This window comes from Echiichthys vipera (genome assembly GCF_963691815.1).
Source record: "Echiichthys vipera genome assembly, chromosome: 5".
Taxonomy (NCBI): domain Eukaryota; kingdom Metazoa; phylum Chordata; class Actinopteri; order Perciformes; family Trachinidae; genus Echiichthys; species Echiichthys vipera.
Genome location: NC_139830.1, coordinates 17,989,293 through 18,006,061, shown reverse-complemented (window position 1 = coordinate 18,006,061; position 16,769 = coordinate 17,989,293). Strand labels below are relative to the sequence as shown.

General features: G+C 42.2%; 1 protein-coding gene across 1 annotated transcript in view; it reads right to left on the bottom strand.

Moving 5' to 3' along the window:
- Positions 1 to 2,960: 2,960 nt before the first annotated feature.
- The window catches only part of map3k10 (mitogen-activated protein kinase kinase kinase 10), a gene marked incomplete at its 5' end in the record, with an annotated part of 33,127 nt that continues 19,318 nt past the window's right edge, over positions 2,961 to 16,769 (bottom strand). Inside the window, 10 exon segments of the mRNA XM_083914476.1 lie at positions 2,961 to 3,869; positions 4,941 to 5,475; positions 6,819 to 7,093; positions 7,180 to 7,292; positions 7,895 to 8,033; positions 8,125 to 8,247; positions 9,332 to 9,578; positions 10,179 to 10,354; positions 12,703 to 12,851; positions 14,246 to 14,426. Coding sequence (XP_083770602.1) covers positions 3,469 to 3,869; positions 4,941 to 5,475; positions 6,819 to 7,093; positions 7,180 to 7,292; positions 7,895 to 8,033; positions 8,125 to 8,247; positions 9,332 to 9,578; positions 10,179 to 10,354; positions 12,703 to 12,851; positions 14,246 to 14,426 — 2,339 coding nt within the window. The 3' untranslated portion in view covers positions 2,961 to 3,468.

The window sequence follows — 16,769 nt, the reverse complement described above, 5'->3', positions numbered from 1 at the left end:
CCATAATGCAACCAAAAACATCTTCGTCTGGACCTTATTGATCATGACCTAATCACTTCTGGACCTTTATTATTCTAAGTCTGTCGACATTTTCTCCAACGTGGGCTCAAGTTATTTTATCCTTAAAATACTTGGACAAAGAGAGTCCTTCCACAGATTGAAGGACAAACCAACTGGCAGACCATCTGGTTGGTTGTTCACTTCAAAACTGAACACACACCAACTTCTATCTGTCTCTTCTTTCATCTTGTGAAGTGACACCAACATTGTCCCCACCTGAATCTTCACATATCCAGAATAGGAAAGGAAAGAAAAGAAAAGTGTTGGAAAAACACTGAAGGGAGAGACGGAGCGAATAAAAAGTCTCTGCTGTTGATGTTTTGTGTGTGTGTGTTTGTGTGTGTGTGTGTGTGTGTGTGTGTGTGTGTGTGTGTGTGTGTGTGTGTGTGTGTGTGTGTGTGTGTGTGTGTGTGTGTGTGTGTGTGTGTGTGCAGCCCTTTAACACCTCTCTCTCTCTCTCTCTTCCTCACTTTGTTTTCAGGACCATCATCCCTTTTTTCTGCCTTTTTCTTTGTTGTTGCTTATAATAGCATCGCCATGGAAGTGAAGAGGGGTTGCTAGGTAACTGGCTGGCGTCTGGAAGGGCCTTTGATTGGCGGTCACACTGACAGACACAACAGTGGAGACTGTGCAGACTTGTGTGTGTGTGTGTGTGTGTTTGCATCATCTGTATACACTGCATGCACACTAGATTTTCATATTCAAAGGTTGTCAGTGTGAAATATCACATTTCGTTTGGCATTTAGAAGATTTATTTCCACTCTAACGCCTCAAAGTGAACTATAAAACCGTTGCTAACCGTGCTGGATGCTTGAGAGCACCTTCATCTGCCTTTCATGGTAACTGCAGAGTCAGAGAGCAACTATAGGAATTCATTACAAGGAGAAAAACAGCAGACCGGGAAATGATATGACATCATAGGCCTCAGTGGTGACACCTTGAGGACTTTGTCTGGTACTGCAGTCTCTTTGTCTGCTGGTGCACACAGGTACCCACCATGTTTAACTGCACTACAGTGACTCTACTCAAGTACTAGTTGATTATTTTGCTCCACAACATTTAAATGAGAGTCATAGTTACCAGTTACTTTTCCAATAAAGATTTCACATTAAAAAAAACACACAGTAAGCTCATGAAATTCAACACATTGTTAAAGATTTAAACGGTTGTTTTAAGTCTTTTTGACTTGTGGTCTGTTATAATAAAGCGGTGCCACGTTTCAGATGTCTGCGAGTTGTTAGCAGAGAATGAGTTCCCCTCAAAGATTATCATTTTAATCTAAATTAATGTTCGGGGTTCAAAAAAGGAACATTAAACATTAGAGAAAAGTCAGAAATATGACACCAAGTTTGTGTTTGTTTTGTTGTTTTTTCCTCCTATGAATCAACTTTAAACACGTCAGATTAATATTGGAGAAGTCTGCCACTTTTTTCAGGTTGGGGACTACCAAACTTTATATAAAGTAATTAAATCTAGCTCCCTCTTTAAAAGCTACAACGGTAAAATACTGAAACACTGATTATTAACGTTATATATAATAACATATCAGCCACAGGGGCAACTTTACTGCAGAACACGTACTTTTACTTTTGATGCTTCAAGTACATCTTACTGATAATTCTTCTGTATTTTGCTTGTGATAATGTATTTTTACATTCTTGTGTTGCTACCAAGCATTTTTTAAGTTATCAAATGATGTATTCTATAATGGATAAAATAAAAGCATAGATGTACTGACACTCAAGCAGCTTTCTTAAGATTTTTATTCGTCTCCCATTCATCACGTTTCACACTTATTCCTCATTGAACCCAGAAATGTCACAGGTTGAGACTGGAGACAACATGGATGTTTCCTAAGGTTTTTTTTTCCTGTTATATTAACAAATATATACAGATATCCCAGGAAGAGCATTATAATAACAATTAATCCTTTCCAATATTAACAATAGATTTAATAAATACTCAGTGTTCTTAACCACACGTGGAGAATGAGTTTGGGCTCACCCTCCTGCCGACGGGATTGTCACCATCCCATACAAATAATTACACACACACACATTCACACTCTCACACACACACAGACACACACTCAAACACACACACACACACACACACACACACACACACACACACACACACACTCACACACACACTCACCTAGAGAAATTTGCACTGTCAAGTAAAATACCACTCACAGCCAGTCAAACTGTGCGAAAACAACTCTGCAGATAAAAGTTGATTTGTCAGCTGCGAGTAGAGTCCACTGGTCTGCAGAGACGGCAGAGGAGAATGTGACGGTCCAACATGAGGTTGACATTGAAATCAGGGAGCATTTTCCCTCAGCCTTTCCTTCTTTTGCGTCCGTCACAGTGGTGTGAACAGGACCTATCCGGAGTGCTACTGGCTGCTAGTGAGGAATGTGAAATGCGTAAAAGAAAAACACAAGGAGATCTTATTTTGAAGAAGTGCAGCGAACCATTTGCGCGTAAAAACATGCACAGAAAAAGCACCAGCACGCAAAACAAACGAACCCATTTGGGTCTTGCACACATGTACGGTAATATACACACATTCACGCAAAGAGAAACACACCTGGTCTGCCAAACCAATAGAAAAACATTTTTGCCAACAGGTTGCGGTTGGGATGGTGCAAGCACTGAGAAAAAAAACTCTGTTTTGTTTGTTTTTTCCTGTCCAAGGCTGAGTAGTCCAACCAGTGCTGTGAGAAAAGGCTTTTCCCCATCCTTGCCTGGGAAGGGAGAGTACGATGACCCCCATGCAGAGAGATGAAACGTTTGAGGATGAAGGCAGAGTTTGTGGGAGATGTGCACTGGCAGAGCAGACAGCGTGCAAAATAAGAACAAAGACACTCTCTATTAAGATTTTTAAAACAGACCAGCTCCTGCTTTGTCGATGAAACACTCCTGAAACGATGGATGTTTAGGTGAAATGTGAATTCATCTTTTGACTTTGGAGTGAGACAGACGAGCAAAAGCAAATGAGTGGGAATGTAGGGTTAGAAAAAAGTCAAAAAAGTTGCTTTTTAAGTGCTTGAATGGCTTTTTGAAGGTTTGAGTGTGTCCTGGTCGTGGGGCACTAAGAAGCAGATAGAGGTGGCTTCTGAGGAGGGCGAGAGTTGTTGGGTAAGGTAGGTGGGTGAACACATTACAAGGCCTCTAGGACTCTTGGTGTCGTGCAGGTTAGAGAGCACTATCAGGGGTTCACACCTTATTAGGACACTAAAAGGACACATGAGAGGAATGGCTTCCAGTAAGTGCCTAAAACAAGACAAGAAGTGTTTTTGCAAACGTCAGTGAGTGCACTTTGCTCGGCTCAGACATCAGTGGGCATTCAGCCCAAGCACTAACAACCCGGAACAGGTTTGAATGCAGAAAAGTAGACTTGTCACTACAAGTACTGCTGTCCACACAGAGTGGCAGGCTGCCGCTTTCCACACAGAGGGACAGTGGGGTCCATATTCTGCCCCTCCACATCCATGTCCATCAGGTTGGGCTTCGTGGTGCTGGCGCCGCTATCCCCCGAGCCTAAGGGGCTGTCACAGCTGCTGCCCGGCGACGAGCTGAGGGTCCGGGAAAGAGAGCCCAGTTTCCAGGGGTCGGCTCTCATCCTGGCCGGGGTGGGCCGCGGCCGGGGAGCAAACTCCAGCGTCTTGGGTCTCTCCAGGGGGCTGATGAGGCAGAGAGGAGCCGGGTCAGGGATCGGTGGAGCGGGGGCTTTACGCCGATGGGGAACTGGGAAGATGGCGGAGGGGTCAGGGAGGCGGGGGATGTCCAGCGTGTCCTGTGTACCTGAGGGAGACAGGAAGAATGTAAAAATAAATGTTTCATTGTCGTTGATCAAGCAAAAAGTACCAAATATCCTCTGATTCTCAAGAATAGTTGCTTTTCTTATATGAAGGTAACATTAATATCTTTTGGTTTTGGATTATTGGTGAATTGATGAAGATGTCACTTTAGACTGTTTTGTAGTTTCTGATATTTTACAGACATTTCGCAGACTAACTGGTGATGAAAATAATCATCCGTTTTAGCTCTGTATCACATAATGACGTTTTAATGGTAAACTGTGACAATAATTATCATTAAAACCGTGTATGATGAACAGATAAAACAGTCTCGCAGGAGCAGCAACGTGAGTTCATTCTGAGTCACTGAAAACATGGCAGAAGGCAGTGACAGCGCTCAGCCCTCTAAGAGAGTCTAAGACTGAAGTGTGGATGTATTTGTTTTTTCTGAGAGTGCTGAGAGAAACTTCATTAAAGATCCTGTCTGCAGAACATGCAGCAAGAAAATCACTGGAAAAGTCTGTTATTATTCTAATGTTACTGTAACAAAAAGTGCTGCTGGTTTTATTTGTGGTTTTCAATATAAGTAAATATCAGTAGCTAATTTTAACAACAATAATACTGATAACCGTGATCATTTCAGTCACTGTAACCTGTATATTATAATCTGTTTCATCTCTAGTTGTGAGTGTCTGTGATGACGTTGTTTGTGCCACACTAAAATCACTATCATTGTTGCAGTAAATGGTTAAAACCTGGAAGACTGTAGTCCTTGCAAATAAGTATTTTTCACATTTACAATCCAGGACCGCAGGTTTTCCCACAAGCCTTGAACACACCACGAGAAAGGAGAGTTCAAAGCAGTCCCTGCGCTCAGCAGCAGCACGAGAGCCAGTGTGTTTTTATATTAAGTATTTGACGCTCCTGTTAAATAAATAATGTCTCTAAATGAGACTTCCTGTCTAAATAAAACATAAAAACTCTAAAATATCTCAACAAATATTGAATGAACTATCATTAAACTGAGTAATATGTCCCTGCAAAAAGCATGTTCTACGTCATATTAGACCTTTACCTTTGTTAGTAGAGAAGTGTGGCGCCCCCGGTGGAGGAGGCATGGGCATGCTTCCATCTGACGGCGTCCTGCGATGTCCCAGAGTTTGAGCTCTGGGTCGTATCGCCCCGTCAGAAGGGGTCCGTCTGTGTCCTCTGTTCAGGGCCATGGCTGCGGACACGTGAGTGGGCGTGAGCGACTGGTTGGGCTCTTTCTTGAAGCTCTCCGCCCGCAGGTCCAAGAGCGGGTTGAGTGCAGGAGCTGGTGGCACCGCCGGGGTTTTGACCCCCGTCATTGGGGTCAGGGGGTACTCGTCTGGGTCGGAGGGAAGAAGGGACTTGGTGGAGTTGCAGTCGGACAGAGAGGACAAAGAGAGGAGGGTAACAGAGGGAGACGGGTCCATGCAGGGGAGTGTAGAGTCGTGGTGTCTGGAGAGGGAGAGGGAAAGGTTTCGGCTGGGTGGAGAGGTGCTGCGGCGAAAACGCCCCGTCCGCTGGAACAGACCCTCCTTCTTCTTACGATGCTCTTCTCTGAGGTCCTGCTCATCCTGGAGCACCTGACGACAACATCAGGTCACATCAACAAGTTGTCGGACCACTGAGCAGCGGTCTCACTCAAACACAGTCAGCAGAAAAACACCACAACACTGAAACAACTGGGTAATCTGACCTGCTGTGATGTGCTTCTTTGAAACATATACTTACTTTATTTCTTTGATAATCACTTCCTCACCTTATAAAGCAAAGGATTGCAACCGAATCATTACTTTCATTAATCCTCTCTGTACACTCTGTATCTACTTGACAGCCGACGGAAATCCTCAAAACACAGAATGAACAAGGCGCTGGAACCCGTCCATGCAGACCTCGGCCCATGCTGACTCAATGTTGTCGCACGGGTAATTTGGCAGCTTGTTTTCTGTTTTTTATCTCATTTCAAAGGTGATCTTTTAGTCGAAGATGAGGAGACGACACCTGCTTTTTGATACACTGTGTTATCCTGTTTGAAACATTTAGTGTATATAAATCTGTCTGCAGGAGGAAGCTGTTTACTGTAAACAGGGCAGGTACCTAAAGGAATAAGGAATGAGTGAATGAGCTTACCCGGTATAAACAATAAAACCTCAAATACTAGCAATAAACAGAGAGAGTTGAGTGGAAATAATGCTCCAGTCAGACGGGAGGAAGACTACACCAGCAACCCTAAACGCTTAAAATTGCAAGTTTTGACAGCAATTTGGATCTACAATAAGGCAGTTGGCCTGCTTGGTTCTTTTGATGAATGATTGTGAAAAAAATTAAAATGAATATCATTCATTCATTCATTCATCTTCAACCGCTTATCCCGGGGTCGCGGGGGTGCTGGAGCCGATCCCAGCTGACATCGGGCATGAGGCGGGGTACACCCTGGACAGGACGCTAGTCTATCACAGGGCACATAGAGACGTACAGAGACAGACAACCATTCACACCTACGGGCAATTTTAGACTCATCAATTAACCTAACACGTGCATGTCTTTGGCCTGTGGGAGGAAACCGGAGTACCCGGAGAAAACCCACGCAGACACGGGGAGAACATGCAAACTCCGCACAGAAAGGCCGAGGTCGGGATGCGAACCTGTGACCTTCTTGCTGTGAGGCGACAGTGCTAACTACTACACCACCGTGTAGCCCTAAAAATGAATATGTATAATATAACTTGTGTGGGGATTTAGCTATGTTAGTGCCATAGCTCCTCCGTCTCCGCATGTGCACGTTTCACCAAAACAAGTCCCAAGACGATTGTGATGGTTTAAAGAAATACAAACAAGCCACAGCGTTTTGTAGGTCTGACTATGTGAGAGTAAGGTTTTGTAGATGAAAGATGTAACAGTTTTCTTTCTGCTGCTTCCTCCTCACCTGCAGTTTTCCCAGCTGCAGCAGGTCTTGCCCGAGGCCGACAGACGCGAGCAGAGAGGCACAACCCAACAGCAACATATCACTCTTCTTCCTCTGGCCGCAGCGACGGACCGAGTCCTGGTAGCCCGCCCCTGTCCCGCTCGTATTAACAATAGCAGGCGAGGCGTTAGGCCCCACGCTGCCCCACAGGGACCCTGAGTCCTCCACAGCCCCGTTACTGCTGGCGTCTGAGGGCAACAGAGACCCGGGCGACTCCTCAAACTCACAGCACTCCTCTGTTGAAGAGAGGGAAATAATTTTTAAAAAAAGAGTCAAGATGATTGATTCTTGTCACTAACTTCCAATGAAAAGTAAGACTCACCCATTTCGTTGAGGCTGGAGAAGCCACCGGTCATGGGTGCATGCTTTGGGGACTTCCCCAGATTTGGTGCACTAGACGACCAAACTTTGGATCCCTCACCGAGCGACTTCAGTCTGTGAAACAGATGCTATGATGTCAACACACCCACATAACAGCCAACCTCTAAAACAATATCTACTGTACACTGGAGATAGAAATTAGAGAACAAATTATAAATACTCGATTTAGTCAGAAATACATTTATTTTTTAGTGTTCAGAATTTGATAAAATACCCGCTGTGGCGATACCACTGTATAACTGTAGTGGGTTTCTTAGCCATTACTTTGTTGCCAAGGATTTCCCAGAGATTCTCTATGGGGTTTAGATCTGGACTCTGGGCTACCTGCCAACATCTGTGTAGGTTTGCGGTGAAAGGTTGGCCTCACAGCTAACCTGCTGCAAATTAGCGAATCGCAGAATTAAACAGACAGATTCATGCTGTATGAAAACAACTCGTGTTTATATTTTCTCAACTTTCAGTGTGTGTGTATGTTATTTTTGTGTTTCTATTGACTTTCTCTTGTGGTCTAAACACATCCACCTAATGACTCAAAATGGGACTTAAAAGTACCAAAAACTAATTTATACACCTAAAAAATAAACTCTTATCAACTTCCTCAGGTAAAACTAATTTTTACATTCATCACTGGTCTCGTAAACACATAGTGCACTTACTTCTCCTCCCCACCGACCCTCTCTTTCTGGAGGGTGGAGCTCGGCCCCCAGGTGCGTCCCTTCTTCTTGCTGGTCGACAGGTCCTCCTTCTTACACACAGCGCTGCGACCCCACGTCTTACTGCCGTCGCTCGGCGTCACTGAGAACAGTAGGATGACATTACACTCCTGCCCTACGTTCACTCTCTCTCACACAGGATGCTTTCTGATATTTGCGTGTTTTGCACTCACATCTTATGGCTCTCAGTCGGGGGATGACGCCAGGGCTGGCGGGCGGGGTGGTGCTCTCGCTTCCTTGAGTCTTCCTCTTGTCCACACTGGGAGACGCCTGTACTGTGATCTTGTGCTCGAAGCCTACAATTGAGCCAGAAGACAGAAGTTAATTCATAAATGTTTTTTTAATTCGTACAGATTTTTTTACATAATTTCTACCTTTGGGAACACACGCAGGGCAAGGTGCAGACTAGAGGAGAGGAGAGGAGAGGAGAGGAGACTAGGATGAGCCACACTGTATCTCTCTTATTACAATTCCCAAAATAATATATTTCAAGTCTTCTTTACTTTGCAACAATTATCCCATGCATGAAATATTGGAGAAATATTTCCATAAAACAGAGATGCTGTCACAGTGTTTTCATTTCACCCGGTCTCTTCTCACTGCCTCACACTCCTGCACTGCTGTTCTCCATCCGTCCACCAGATGGCCTCAAACTCTCACACATGTCCCAGTCACCTCACTCACATCCACCTGCTCACCTGTGTGCACTTCCCCTCATCAGCCCTTCACATATGTAAAGCATCTTTTCCACTCATTAACCGCTCGATTGTCAGTGTTTGTCAGCCTGAATGTGGAGCCTGGACCTGCCTGTATGCTCATGAACCTTCAATCTGACAATCAAACGTTTGCTTGCTACTGTGGATTTAGAACCTGACGCTGAAACAATAAGTCTATTAAACAATTAGCTGAAAGACAAATGGAATGTATAACTTTCCAATTTTGTCAATTAATGTTTTAGCAATTTATTTGTCAAGTAAAACTATGAGACACCTGCAGGTTAGAAAAATCTAAAAGCTTTCTTGTAAAAAAGTACAAATATCTCCTGTTTAGAAGAGAATAAACAGGAAAAAGTTGCTATTTTGAAAACAAGGGACACTCTGAATTTAATTGTATCGCCAAAATTTCGACCATATTTTGGAAAAACAAATGTAAAAGTTGATGATGCACTGAAGTAACTGGATCTTAATGTTTGTGGTTTTCCTCTCTTCGTAATAAAGGAGATTGAAGGGACTTTGCAGTGTATCTGCGTAGATTAACTTTATCACTGTTGTCTAATGTCCTACATTTCCACCGAAAAAACTCCATGTAGCAAGGAGCTCTGCCAGTTTAGTGCACCTGACTCAGATAAAAACAAAGTGAACAGTTCGCACTTCCACCCACCGGAGGGCAGACTGATGCAGTTGCTGTCTCGGCCGAGTTTTATTAATCTGCTCTTCTTGAAGTGTCCTTTTCTTTTCTTCACGCTGGGTTTCTCCTGGTACATCTGGTGGATGATGATGTTCAACTCCCGCTCAACAATGTCGATCTCCCTCTCCGCCAGCTCCTGCTCTCTCCTCCTCAGCTGCTCCTCCTGCTCCCTCTGCTCCTCTGCTGCTCGAGCCAACGCCTCCTCCCAGGACCTCAGCTCCTAAAGGAGAGGAGAGGAGAAGATGATGAAGGAGGAGAGGAGAGGAGAGGAAAGGATGATGAAGGAGAGGAGAGGAGAGGAGAAGATGATGAAGGAGGAGAGGAGAGGAGAGGAAAGGATGATGAAGGAGAGGAGAGGAGAGGAAAGGATGATGAAGGAGAGGAGAGGAGAGGAGAGGAGAGGAGTGGAGGAAGAGGATTAGAATGAGGAGGTTAGGTAAGGGGAGAGAGGACAGAAGAGAGAGGAGTGGAAAGGATGATGAAGGACAGGAGAGAACAGTGAGAGGAAGAGAAGGAAAAGGATAAGAGGAAGAGGATGGGAAAGGAGGAGTGAGAAGGAGAATAGAGAGGAAGAAGAAAAGAGGAAGAGCATAAGGAGAGGAGGTGAAGAGGTTGTCATCACAGCAGCACCTCCTCTGACACCTCTGTCGGCAGTAAGCTGGTTGCTAAGGTGATTGTGATTTGCAGAAACACCTCGAACAGACAGTGATGCGGTGCTCATCTCTCTTTAAATCTATATTTCTCTAAAATGACGGTATTCATCATATAATGAATGATCTCTGATAAGATGTGACTGGATGAGTGTTTTCAGATGCCTCACCTTCTCTTTGGCCCTGAGCTCGTCAAACATCTGCTGGATCTCCAGCCTCCAGTCTTCTTGTAAGGAGTGAAAGGACTCCAGAGGCATCTGAAACATGGCCGACTGCTCGATGGCCAGCAGTCGCCTCAGGATGCTGGTGAAGGAGGGCCTGCTGCGGGGGTTTGGGCTCCAGCACTCTGAGGGGAAAAGTGGACACGGAGGTCATACAGGCGTTATATAATGTTGTACATTATACATTACATTAATCTCACCTCCACATCAACAAAAGCTCACTGTAGTTTTTATGTATAGTCTTTGTTTTGACGCCTGTTATATTATCCAGAAACGCCCCACAAAACACCAAGTTTTACAGCTGACACTGCATTAAAACGCCTTTAACTGCACAGCGGGAGTTTCAGCTGACACTCTTTGTTCAAGGATAAGGCTAATGTTTTATCAATGTCAACAGATCCCATGAAAACACCAACACCGTCTAATCAATCTCTCTGATTCTCCACCCAGGCCTCACTCAGCCACGCCCGTCCGGTACTACTAGGTTTCAAATATATAGTTTCATTTTTCTTAAAACGGCTCAGCAATTTCTATAAACAGCAGTCTTTATCAAAAGTTACTCAAACAGGAGTAAATAGTGCATTAGTTGGGGACTTTTTCCTGCTGTGGATTAATACACAATTGATAATTTATATTAGCAGCAAACTGTAGTTTTCTCATTGTTCTATTCTGTGTCTCCCCATCTCCTCGTCTCCTTGTCTCCTCGCCTCCTTAGTCCTCCTGCCTGTGACACGGAAATCGTTCTCAGCGCACCAACTTGAAGGATATCTCAATTCCTAAAAAGCTTTTTGAGGGAAGAGGAGGCTTGGCAGAGGAAGTCTGCACACATAACTATAAAATAGGCGTGACGCACAGCTGGAATATGCAAACCATGGCAACTGCACCACACATCATATTTAAATGGCGTTTCTTTAAAATGGATGGAACTCTGAGGAATAAGATGTATCAGACTTTGTCCGTTATAAACAATTAAAAAATTATAAAACACTTTTCTTTGCATTAACCATGAATCTGGACATGATTTTAATTTTTTTTCATTTCCGGCAGCAGAGAAGGCAACAACAGAAGTGGAAGAGAACAAGATGGGACAGTATATGGCAGCCACCATGAGCCAAACCCTGAGTGACAGTGTTGCAGAAACAAGGTGCACACCTGCAGTGATCAGCACTAAAACCATCTACCAAGAGACACAATTTGTGCTGAGAAACGCATCAGCCATAGGCCAAGTAAAATGTTATTTAAGAGCTGTTTCCGGGGCTAAAAATATAGTTTATAGCAGGTGACGTTTATTTAATAGGTTGAATAACATAACATAGCGCAGAGAGTATGTGGATAAAAGTTAGAGAGAGAGAGAGATGAGAGTGAGATGATGACAGCAGTAAACAGAGTGTAGGGAGCAGTGAGGGACGAGAAAGGAGAGATTAACGGATGAACGTGGATAAGATAAAGTGAAGTGAGAGAAGACATGATGAGGAAAGGGGCTTTAGGAGCAGAGTGGGAGGGGAGTGAAGTTGTCTGACAGTTTGAGAAACCTCTTTTTAAAACCTGGCCCGCAGCTTACCCATCTGTATTTAAAAATATATATATATATATTAAAAAAGCTTGGGAATAAGCACATTAAGGCAGTTTAGATATACTCAAGTGAGGACCTGAACTGTGAAACAATAGCTGCTTCATTCTCCACCACTGTTAACAGAGTTGACGACAGATTATTGTCAAGGTGAAAAGGAGAAATCCGTCCCACGAGGATGTATGAAAAGGTAACTTAATGAAACATCAGATGGTCTTCATCCATTTTAACTCTTCAGTTTCCCGATGCAGAACAAAAACAAATGTGACCTCCAAACTTTGAGTAAGGTTGCATCACTTTAAAGTCAGTGGATGTGGAAACCCAAAGGGCTTTCTTCAGAGTGAGTTTCTGTCTCATCTGTGACATGTTTAACATCATATTTGATGTACGGTGCGGTTTATTTATTATTTATACTTAATATTCTGCTGCTAATACTCACTTCAAACAGCTGTCAACTCTGTCAACTAAGTTGCTATATTATATTTTATTTTATTTTATATTTTATTTTATTCTATATTTTATTTTATATTTTATTTGTTGTAGATAGTTCTATATCTTGCCTCCTTTTATATTTTATATTTACCTTTTATATTGTATATTTTTTGGTGGTTTCTGGAGCCTTGCAACGGAATTTCGTTTGTATACATGAAAATGTGTGTGAATGACAATAAAGTTTGTCTAAGTCTAAGTCTTCTAAACGATACAGCACCAGGGCACATAAAGCTCCTGGAGGTTTACTTGTCAACAGTGAATGAGTGAATGGGACAAGAGGTCGTATCATTAAAAAAAAAAACTGTCAAGCTGTTTGTCTCAGTTTAAATTGAAAACCCTTTCTCAACAAGGTCAGCAGTATTGACCTCATTTAAGAATCACTCAAGTGTCCGGGGCGGTCGGACTGCTTACCTCCCAGCAGCTGAGCGAAAGGTTCAGGGCACGTTGAGGGGATGGGAAGTGTTAGCTTGTTCATGGCCACCCCATAAGCGACCGCCAGTGCGTCTATCTCCCGGTAGGGAACCTCGCCAGTCAGCAGCTCCCACAGTAACACGCCAAAGCTGTGAGAGACAAACAAGGAGGAGAGTTATGTTTTTATTTATTTTTATGTTTTCATGTCAAAACCTATCCTTGAGAGTGACCACGGATCTGAGCCAACTGTACCCACTGATGAAGGCCATGAGATGCTGCTGAAAGCCTTCCAGTGGAGTCCAGTGTGCATGAAATTATTAAAACTTTGATGACTGAGTTTTTTAGTTACAGGCAGGATGTGAACAAAGGTCCGACGGCAACGTCAAAGTTAAATAAACGCGAGTATTTCTATTTCATTTCACTTTATACCTCTGTTTCACCTCATTTCAAAGAGACTCAGTGTACTTTTTACTCCCTTACATTTATCTGACAGCTGCAGTTACTTTACAGAAAAATATTTTATATGCAAAACACATGATTAATGTATAAACATAAAAATGTGACCTTTTCTGTACCAGGTCCAGCACTATACATACTATATACTGTATATACTGTATATCAATTGTGCTTAAGTAGAAGATCTGGATACTTCCTCAACTACTACCCAGAGTTCCTACAGCTTAAGTTAAATTCAAGACTTTTTAAGACTTTTTAATGCCACCTGGAATGAAATTTAAGACCAATTTCACAGTAAACCAAAATAAAAAAGTGTGCATCTTGTTTGACTGTTTTGTTGGTTCAGCTATTGCGGTGAGAGGCATTGGGTAAAATATTTCAAAAAACAAAATGTTACCAATTATTTGGACATTTCAGATTTTTTACAACATCCGAATAAATTCCCACTTCCCATGTGTTCACATTTTTAAGACCTTTGATTTATTTATTTGTTTTTAGATTAATGAATTCAATGCCTTTAAAGACTTTCCAAGGATCCGCGGGAACCCTGACTAACGCATACATTTACTTATTTGAATACGTTATATCAAGTTATCAAAATCTTTCAAATAGTGACATAGACATAATTAGATTTTATCCGACTTTACTAATATTCACAATTTGAGCTTGACTTTTTTTATTACTATACATTAAGGTTGTAACGACGTATCGGCGTATCAATACTTCAATACCTTTTAGTTCTGCTTGTTTAAAATGGTACTATATCCACATTTGATACTATCAAAGTATCAAAGCTATTAAAAAATGTAGATCTTCATTCAGATTTTCCACCCAGGGAAAAATCTTCTGAACAACTTTGTGTTGTTTTGTGTTCAAAGACTTTTTCTGTACCAGCACTGTGTGTTTCTTTCCTGAAGACCTATAGAGTATATCGTTTTTTATACTAGTATTGTATCGGAGTTTAAAGTTCTGGTTGGCCGACAACCTTACGATCCATACGTCAAAGAGTTTACGTGGTTAGTCTCCCTCCGCAGCCCACGCAAAGACAAACTGTGAATGAGGTGAAGCTCAGACACGAGTGCAGTACCTCCACACGTCGCTGCTCTTGGAGAAGAGGGAGAGCTTGATGACCTCGGGGGCCATCCAGGCATAAGTCCCCGCTGCGCTCATCTTGGTGGTCTGGTGCCACTCTCTGGCCAGACCGAAGTCCGTGATCTTCAGGGTCCTCCCGCCCAAGTCTTCCCGCTCCACCGGCTCCAGGATGAGGACTGAGGAGGAGCGGACAGAGATTTGTGTTAGAAGATGACAGCGCTGTGTAACACAGTACACATCAAACAGCAACATACAAACAAAAAGTGCTTCTTCTCTGAAAATATGTAAATGACAAGAGGTCAAGCTGCACCGACAGCAAAGAGAGCTCAATGAGTCAGGAACTGTTACAGTGCAAATGCTGTCCAAAAATGTACTGGTTTCAAGTTCTTAAATGTGAATATTTGCTGGTTTTCTTGCTTCTTTCTGATGAGGAATTAAATATATTTGAGTTTGGATTGTTAGTAGAATAAAACAGGCAGTTTAAAGCCCTCAGCGTGGCCTCGATGCACTTTTTTGAGTGTTTTCTGACATTTTATGAACAAAATAATCGGTTTATAGGAAAAATAATCAGCAGATAAAAATTAGTTAAACGTGTCTAACAAAAAGGATACTGTTAAATCATCCACACTTTTAACATACAGTCTATATTTAAATCAGTTTAAGTTATTTTGACTTCTGAGAGCAAATAAAAAAAAATTTAATCAAATTTCCGGTCCAGTTTAATACTCCAAATATCAAAATACACTGTGTCACGTTCAAAAACAACATGTAAAAAGTGCATGTTCAATAACAATCATGTTTACAGTACAGGTGTGGTCGGACCAGTGCGCTACAGGTTTCTGTCGAGGGTCACAACTAAAGGCTCGGGCCCAGCAGTGTGTGATGAGTGTATGTGTCCCACACAGTGACAGTCATCTTAATGTATCCTTGTTAACGTGGGAATCGAACCTCATGTCTCTCTCGGCCTCTTTTCTCTCTTCCATGTATGACTTCCTCCTTAATTTCCGTGTAAGGGCTGGCTATGGAAATATTTGGAGTGTACACAGTTCACAGGCACTGCGAGGCAGGTGGGGGCAGCGTCTCTCTGTCTCTCTCACTTATCTAGAGGCGTATGCAAAGGGTGGTGGAAAGAGACTACACACACACACGCACGCACGCACGCACGCACGCACACACACAGTGGTGTCTTTGTTTACACACACACATGCACTCCTGCACACGCACTCGCACTCGCACAAGCTTTCACGCGATAAAGGTGTGCCTCTCTGTGCCCGGCTCTGTCCACAAACTCGCTAAGAGACCATTTTCAGAGATAAAGAATTGATCTGAGACCAGTCTGGACATATTTCCACAGTCAGAGAGACGTTTACACATCCTTTACTTCAATACAAGTATGCCACACTGTGAAAAATACGCCACTACAAGTTAAAGTCCTGCATATCAGAGTGTTACATTATGATAGAGATGATTATTGATGCAATAATGTGTGAGCAGTATTTAAATGTTGTAGCTAGTTAAGGTGAAGGTTTAACTAGTTTATATTATTGCTGAATAAATCGGTTGATTATCAATTATTATAAATAATAATATAATAATATTGTAATCATTGCTTTAACTTGTGTGATTTTCTTTTTAATACATACATCATGAACATTGTTGGAGGGAGAATTGTACTGTTTTTTCACGAGTGCTTCTTGTAATTGTTGAGCACAATAAATAACTTGAAATTTGTTTTAAATTTGAGAAACATTAAAAAAATCATATAATGAATATCATATATTCAATTTAAGATTATTACATATCACATGTATACATTCGATTATTAATATATGTTTTTGATTTTCCTGTAACCCCAGTAATGACATGGTTTACTTAGACATTACTTATGTCAATGTCACTCCCGCTGAAGTTCTTCTTACAGCTTTTCTTTTGGTAACAGCTCTCCTGTTCCTGCATGTGTCAGAGTGTTTGCACACGGCAAAGGAAGGAGCCCATTGGTGCTCTGTTTTATGTGTAAGGACTCATGGAGGATCATGCTACTGCAGAGGTTTGGTGTTATTTTGAGCAATATTAGTGGTTAAAAAAGACATTTAAATGCCTTCACCATACTGCCTTGAGCTAATCAGTGTTAGCCACGTCAAGCTGTTAGCGACTCTCCCTGCTGTCTCTGTTTATAGTACGACAAAAAAACAGTCTCGATGCCTTAATTGATGTATGTAAATGCCGAAAAAGACCATTCAATGATTTTGCGCCAGACTTACACTTTAATTGACTGAGGATGTCTAATATCAGTCACAGTGAGATTACATTTTCACTATTTTCTGAAAGGCCAAAGCCCGAACAATGAATTGATTACTAGAGAAAACAATCAGATGATTCATCCGTAATAAAATTATTCATTCATTGCTGCTCAACTTTCAATAATGTTGGGATTAATGGGGTTTATTCTACAAAAAAGTATGAAGTCTTATTAGTTGATCACTTTTTTGGCATGTACAATTGTACAAATGTACAATCAT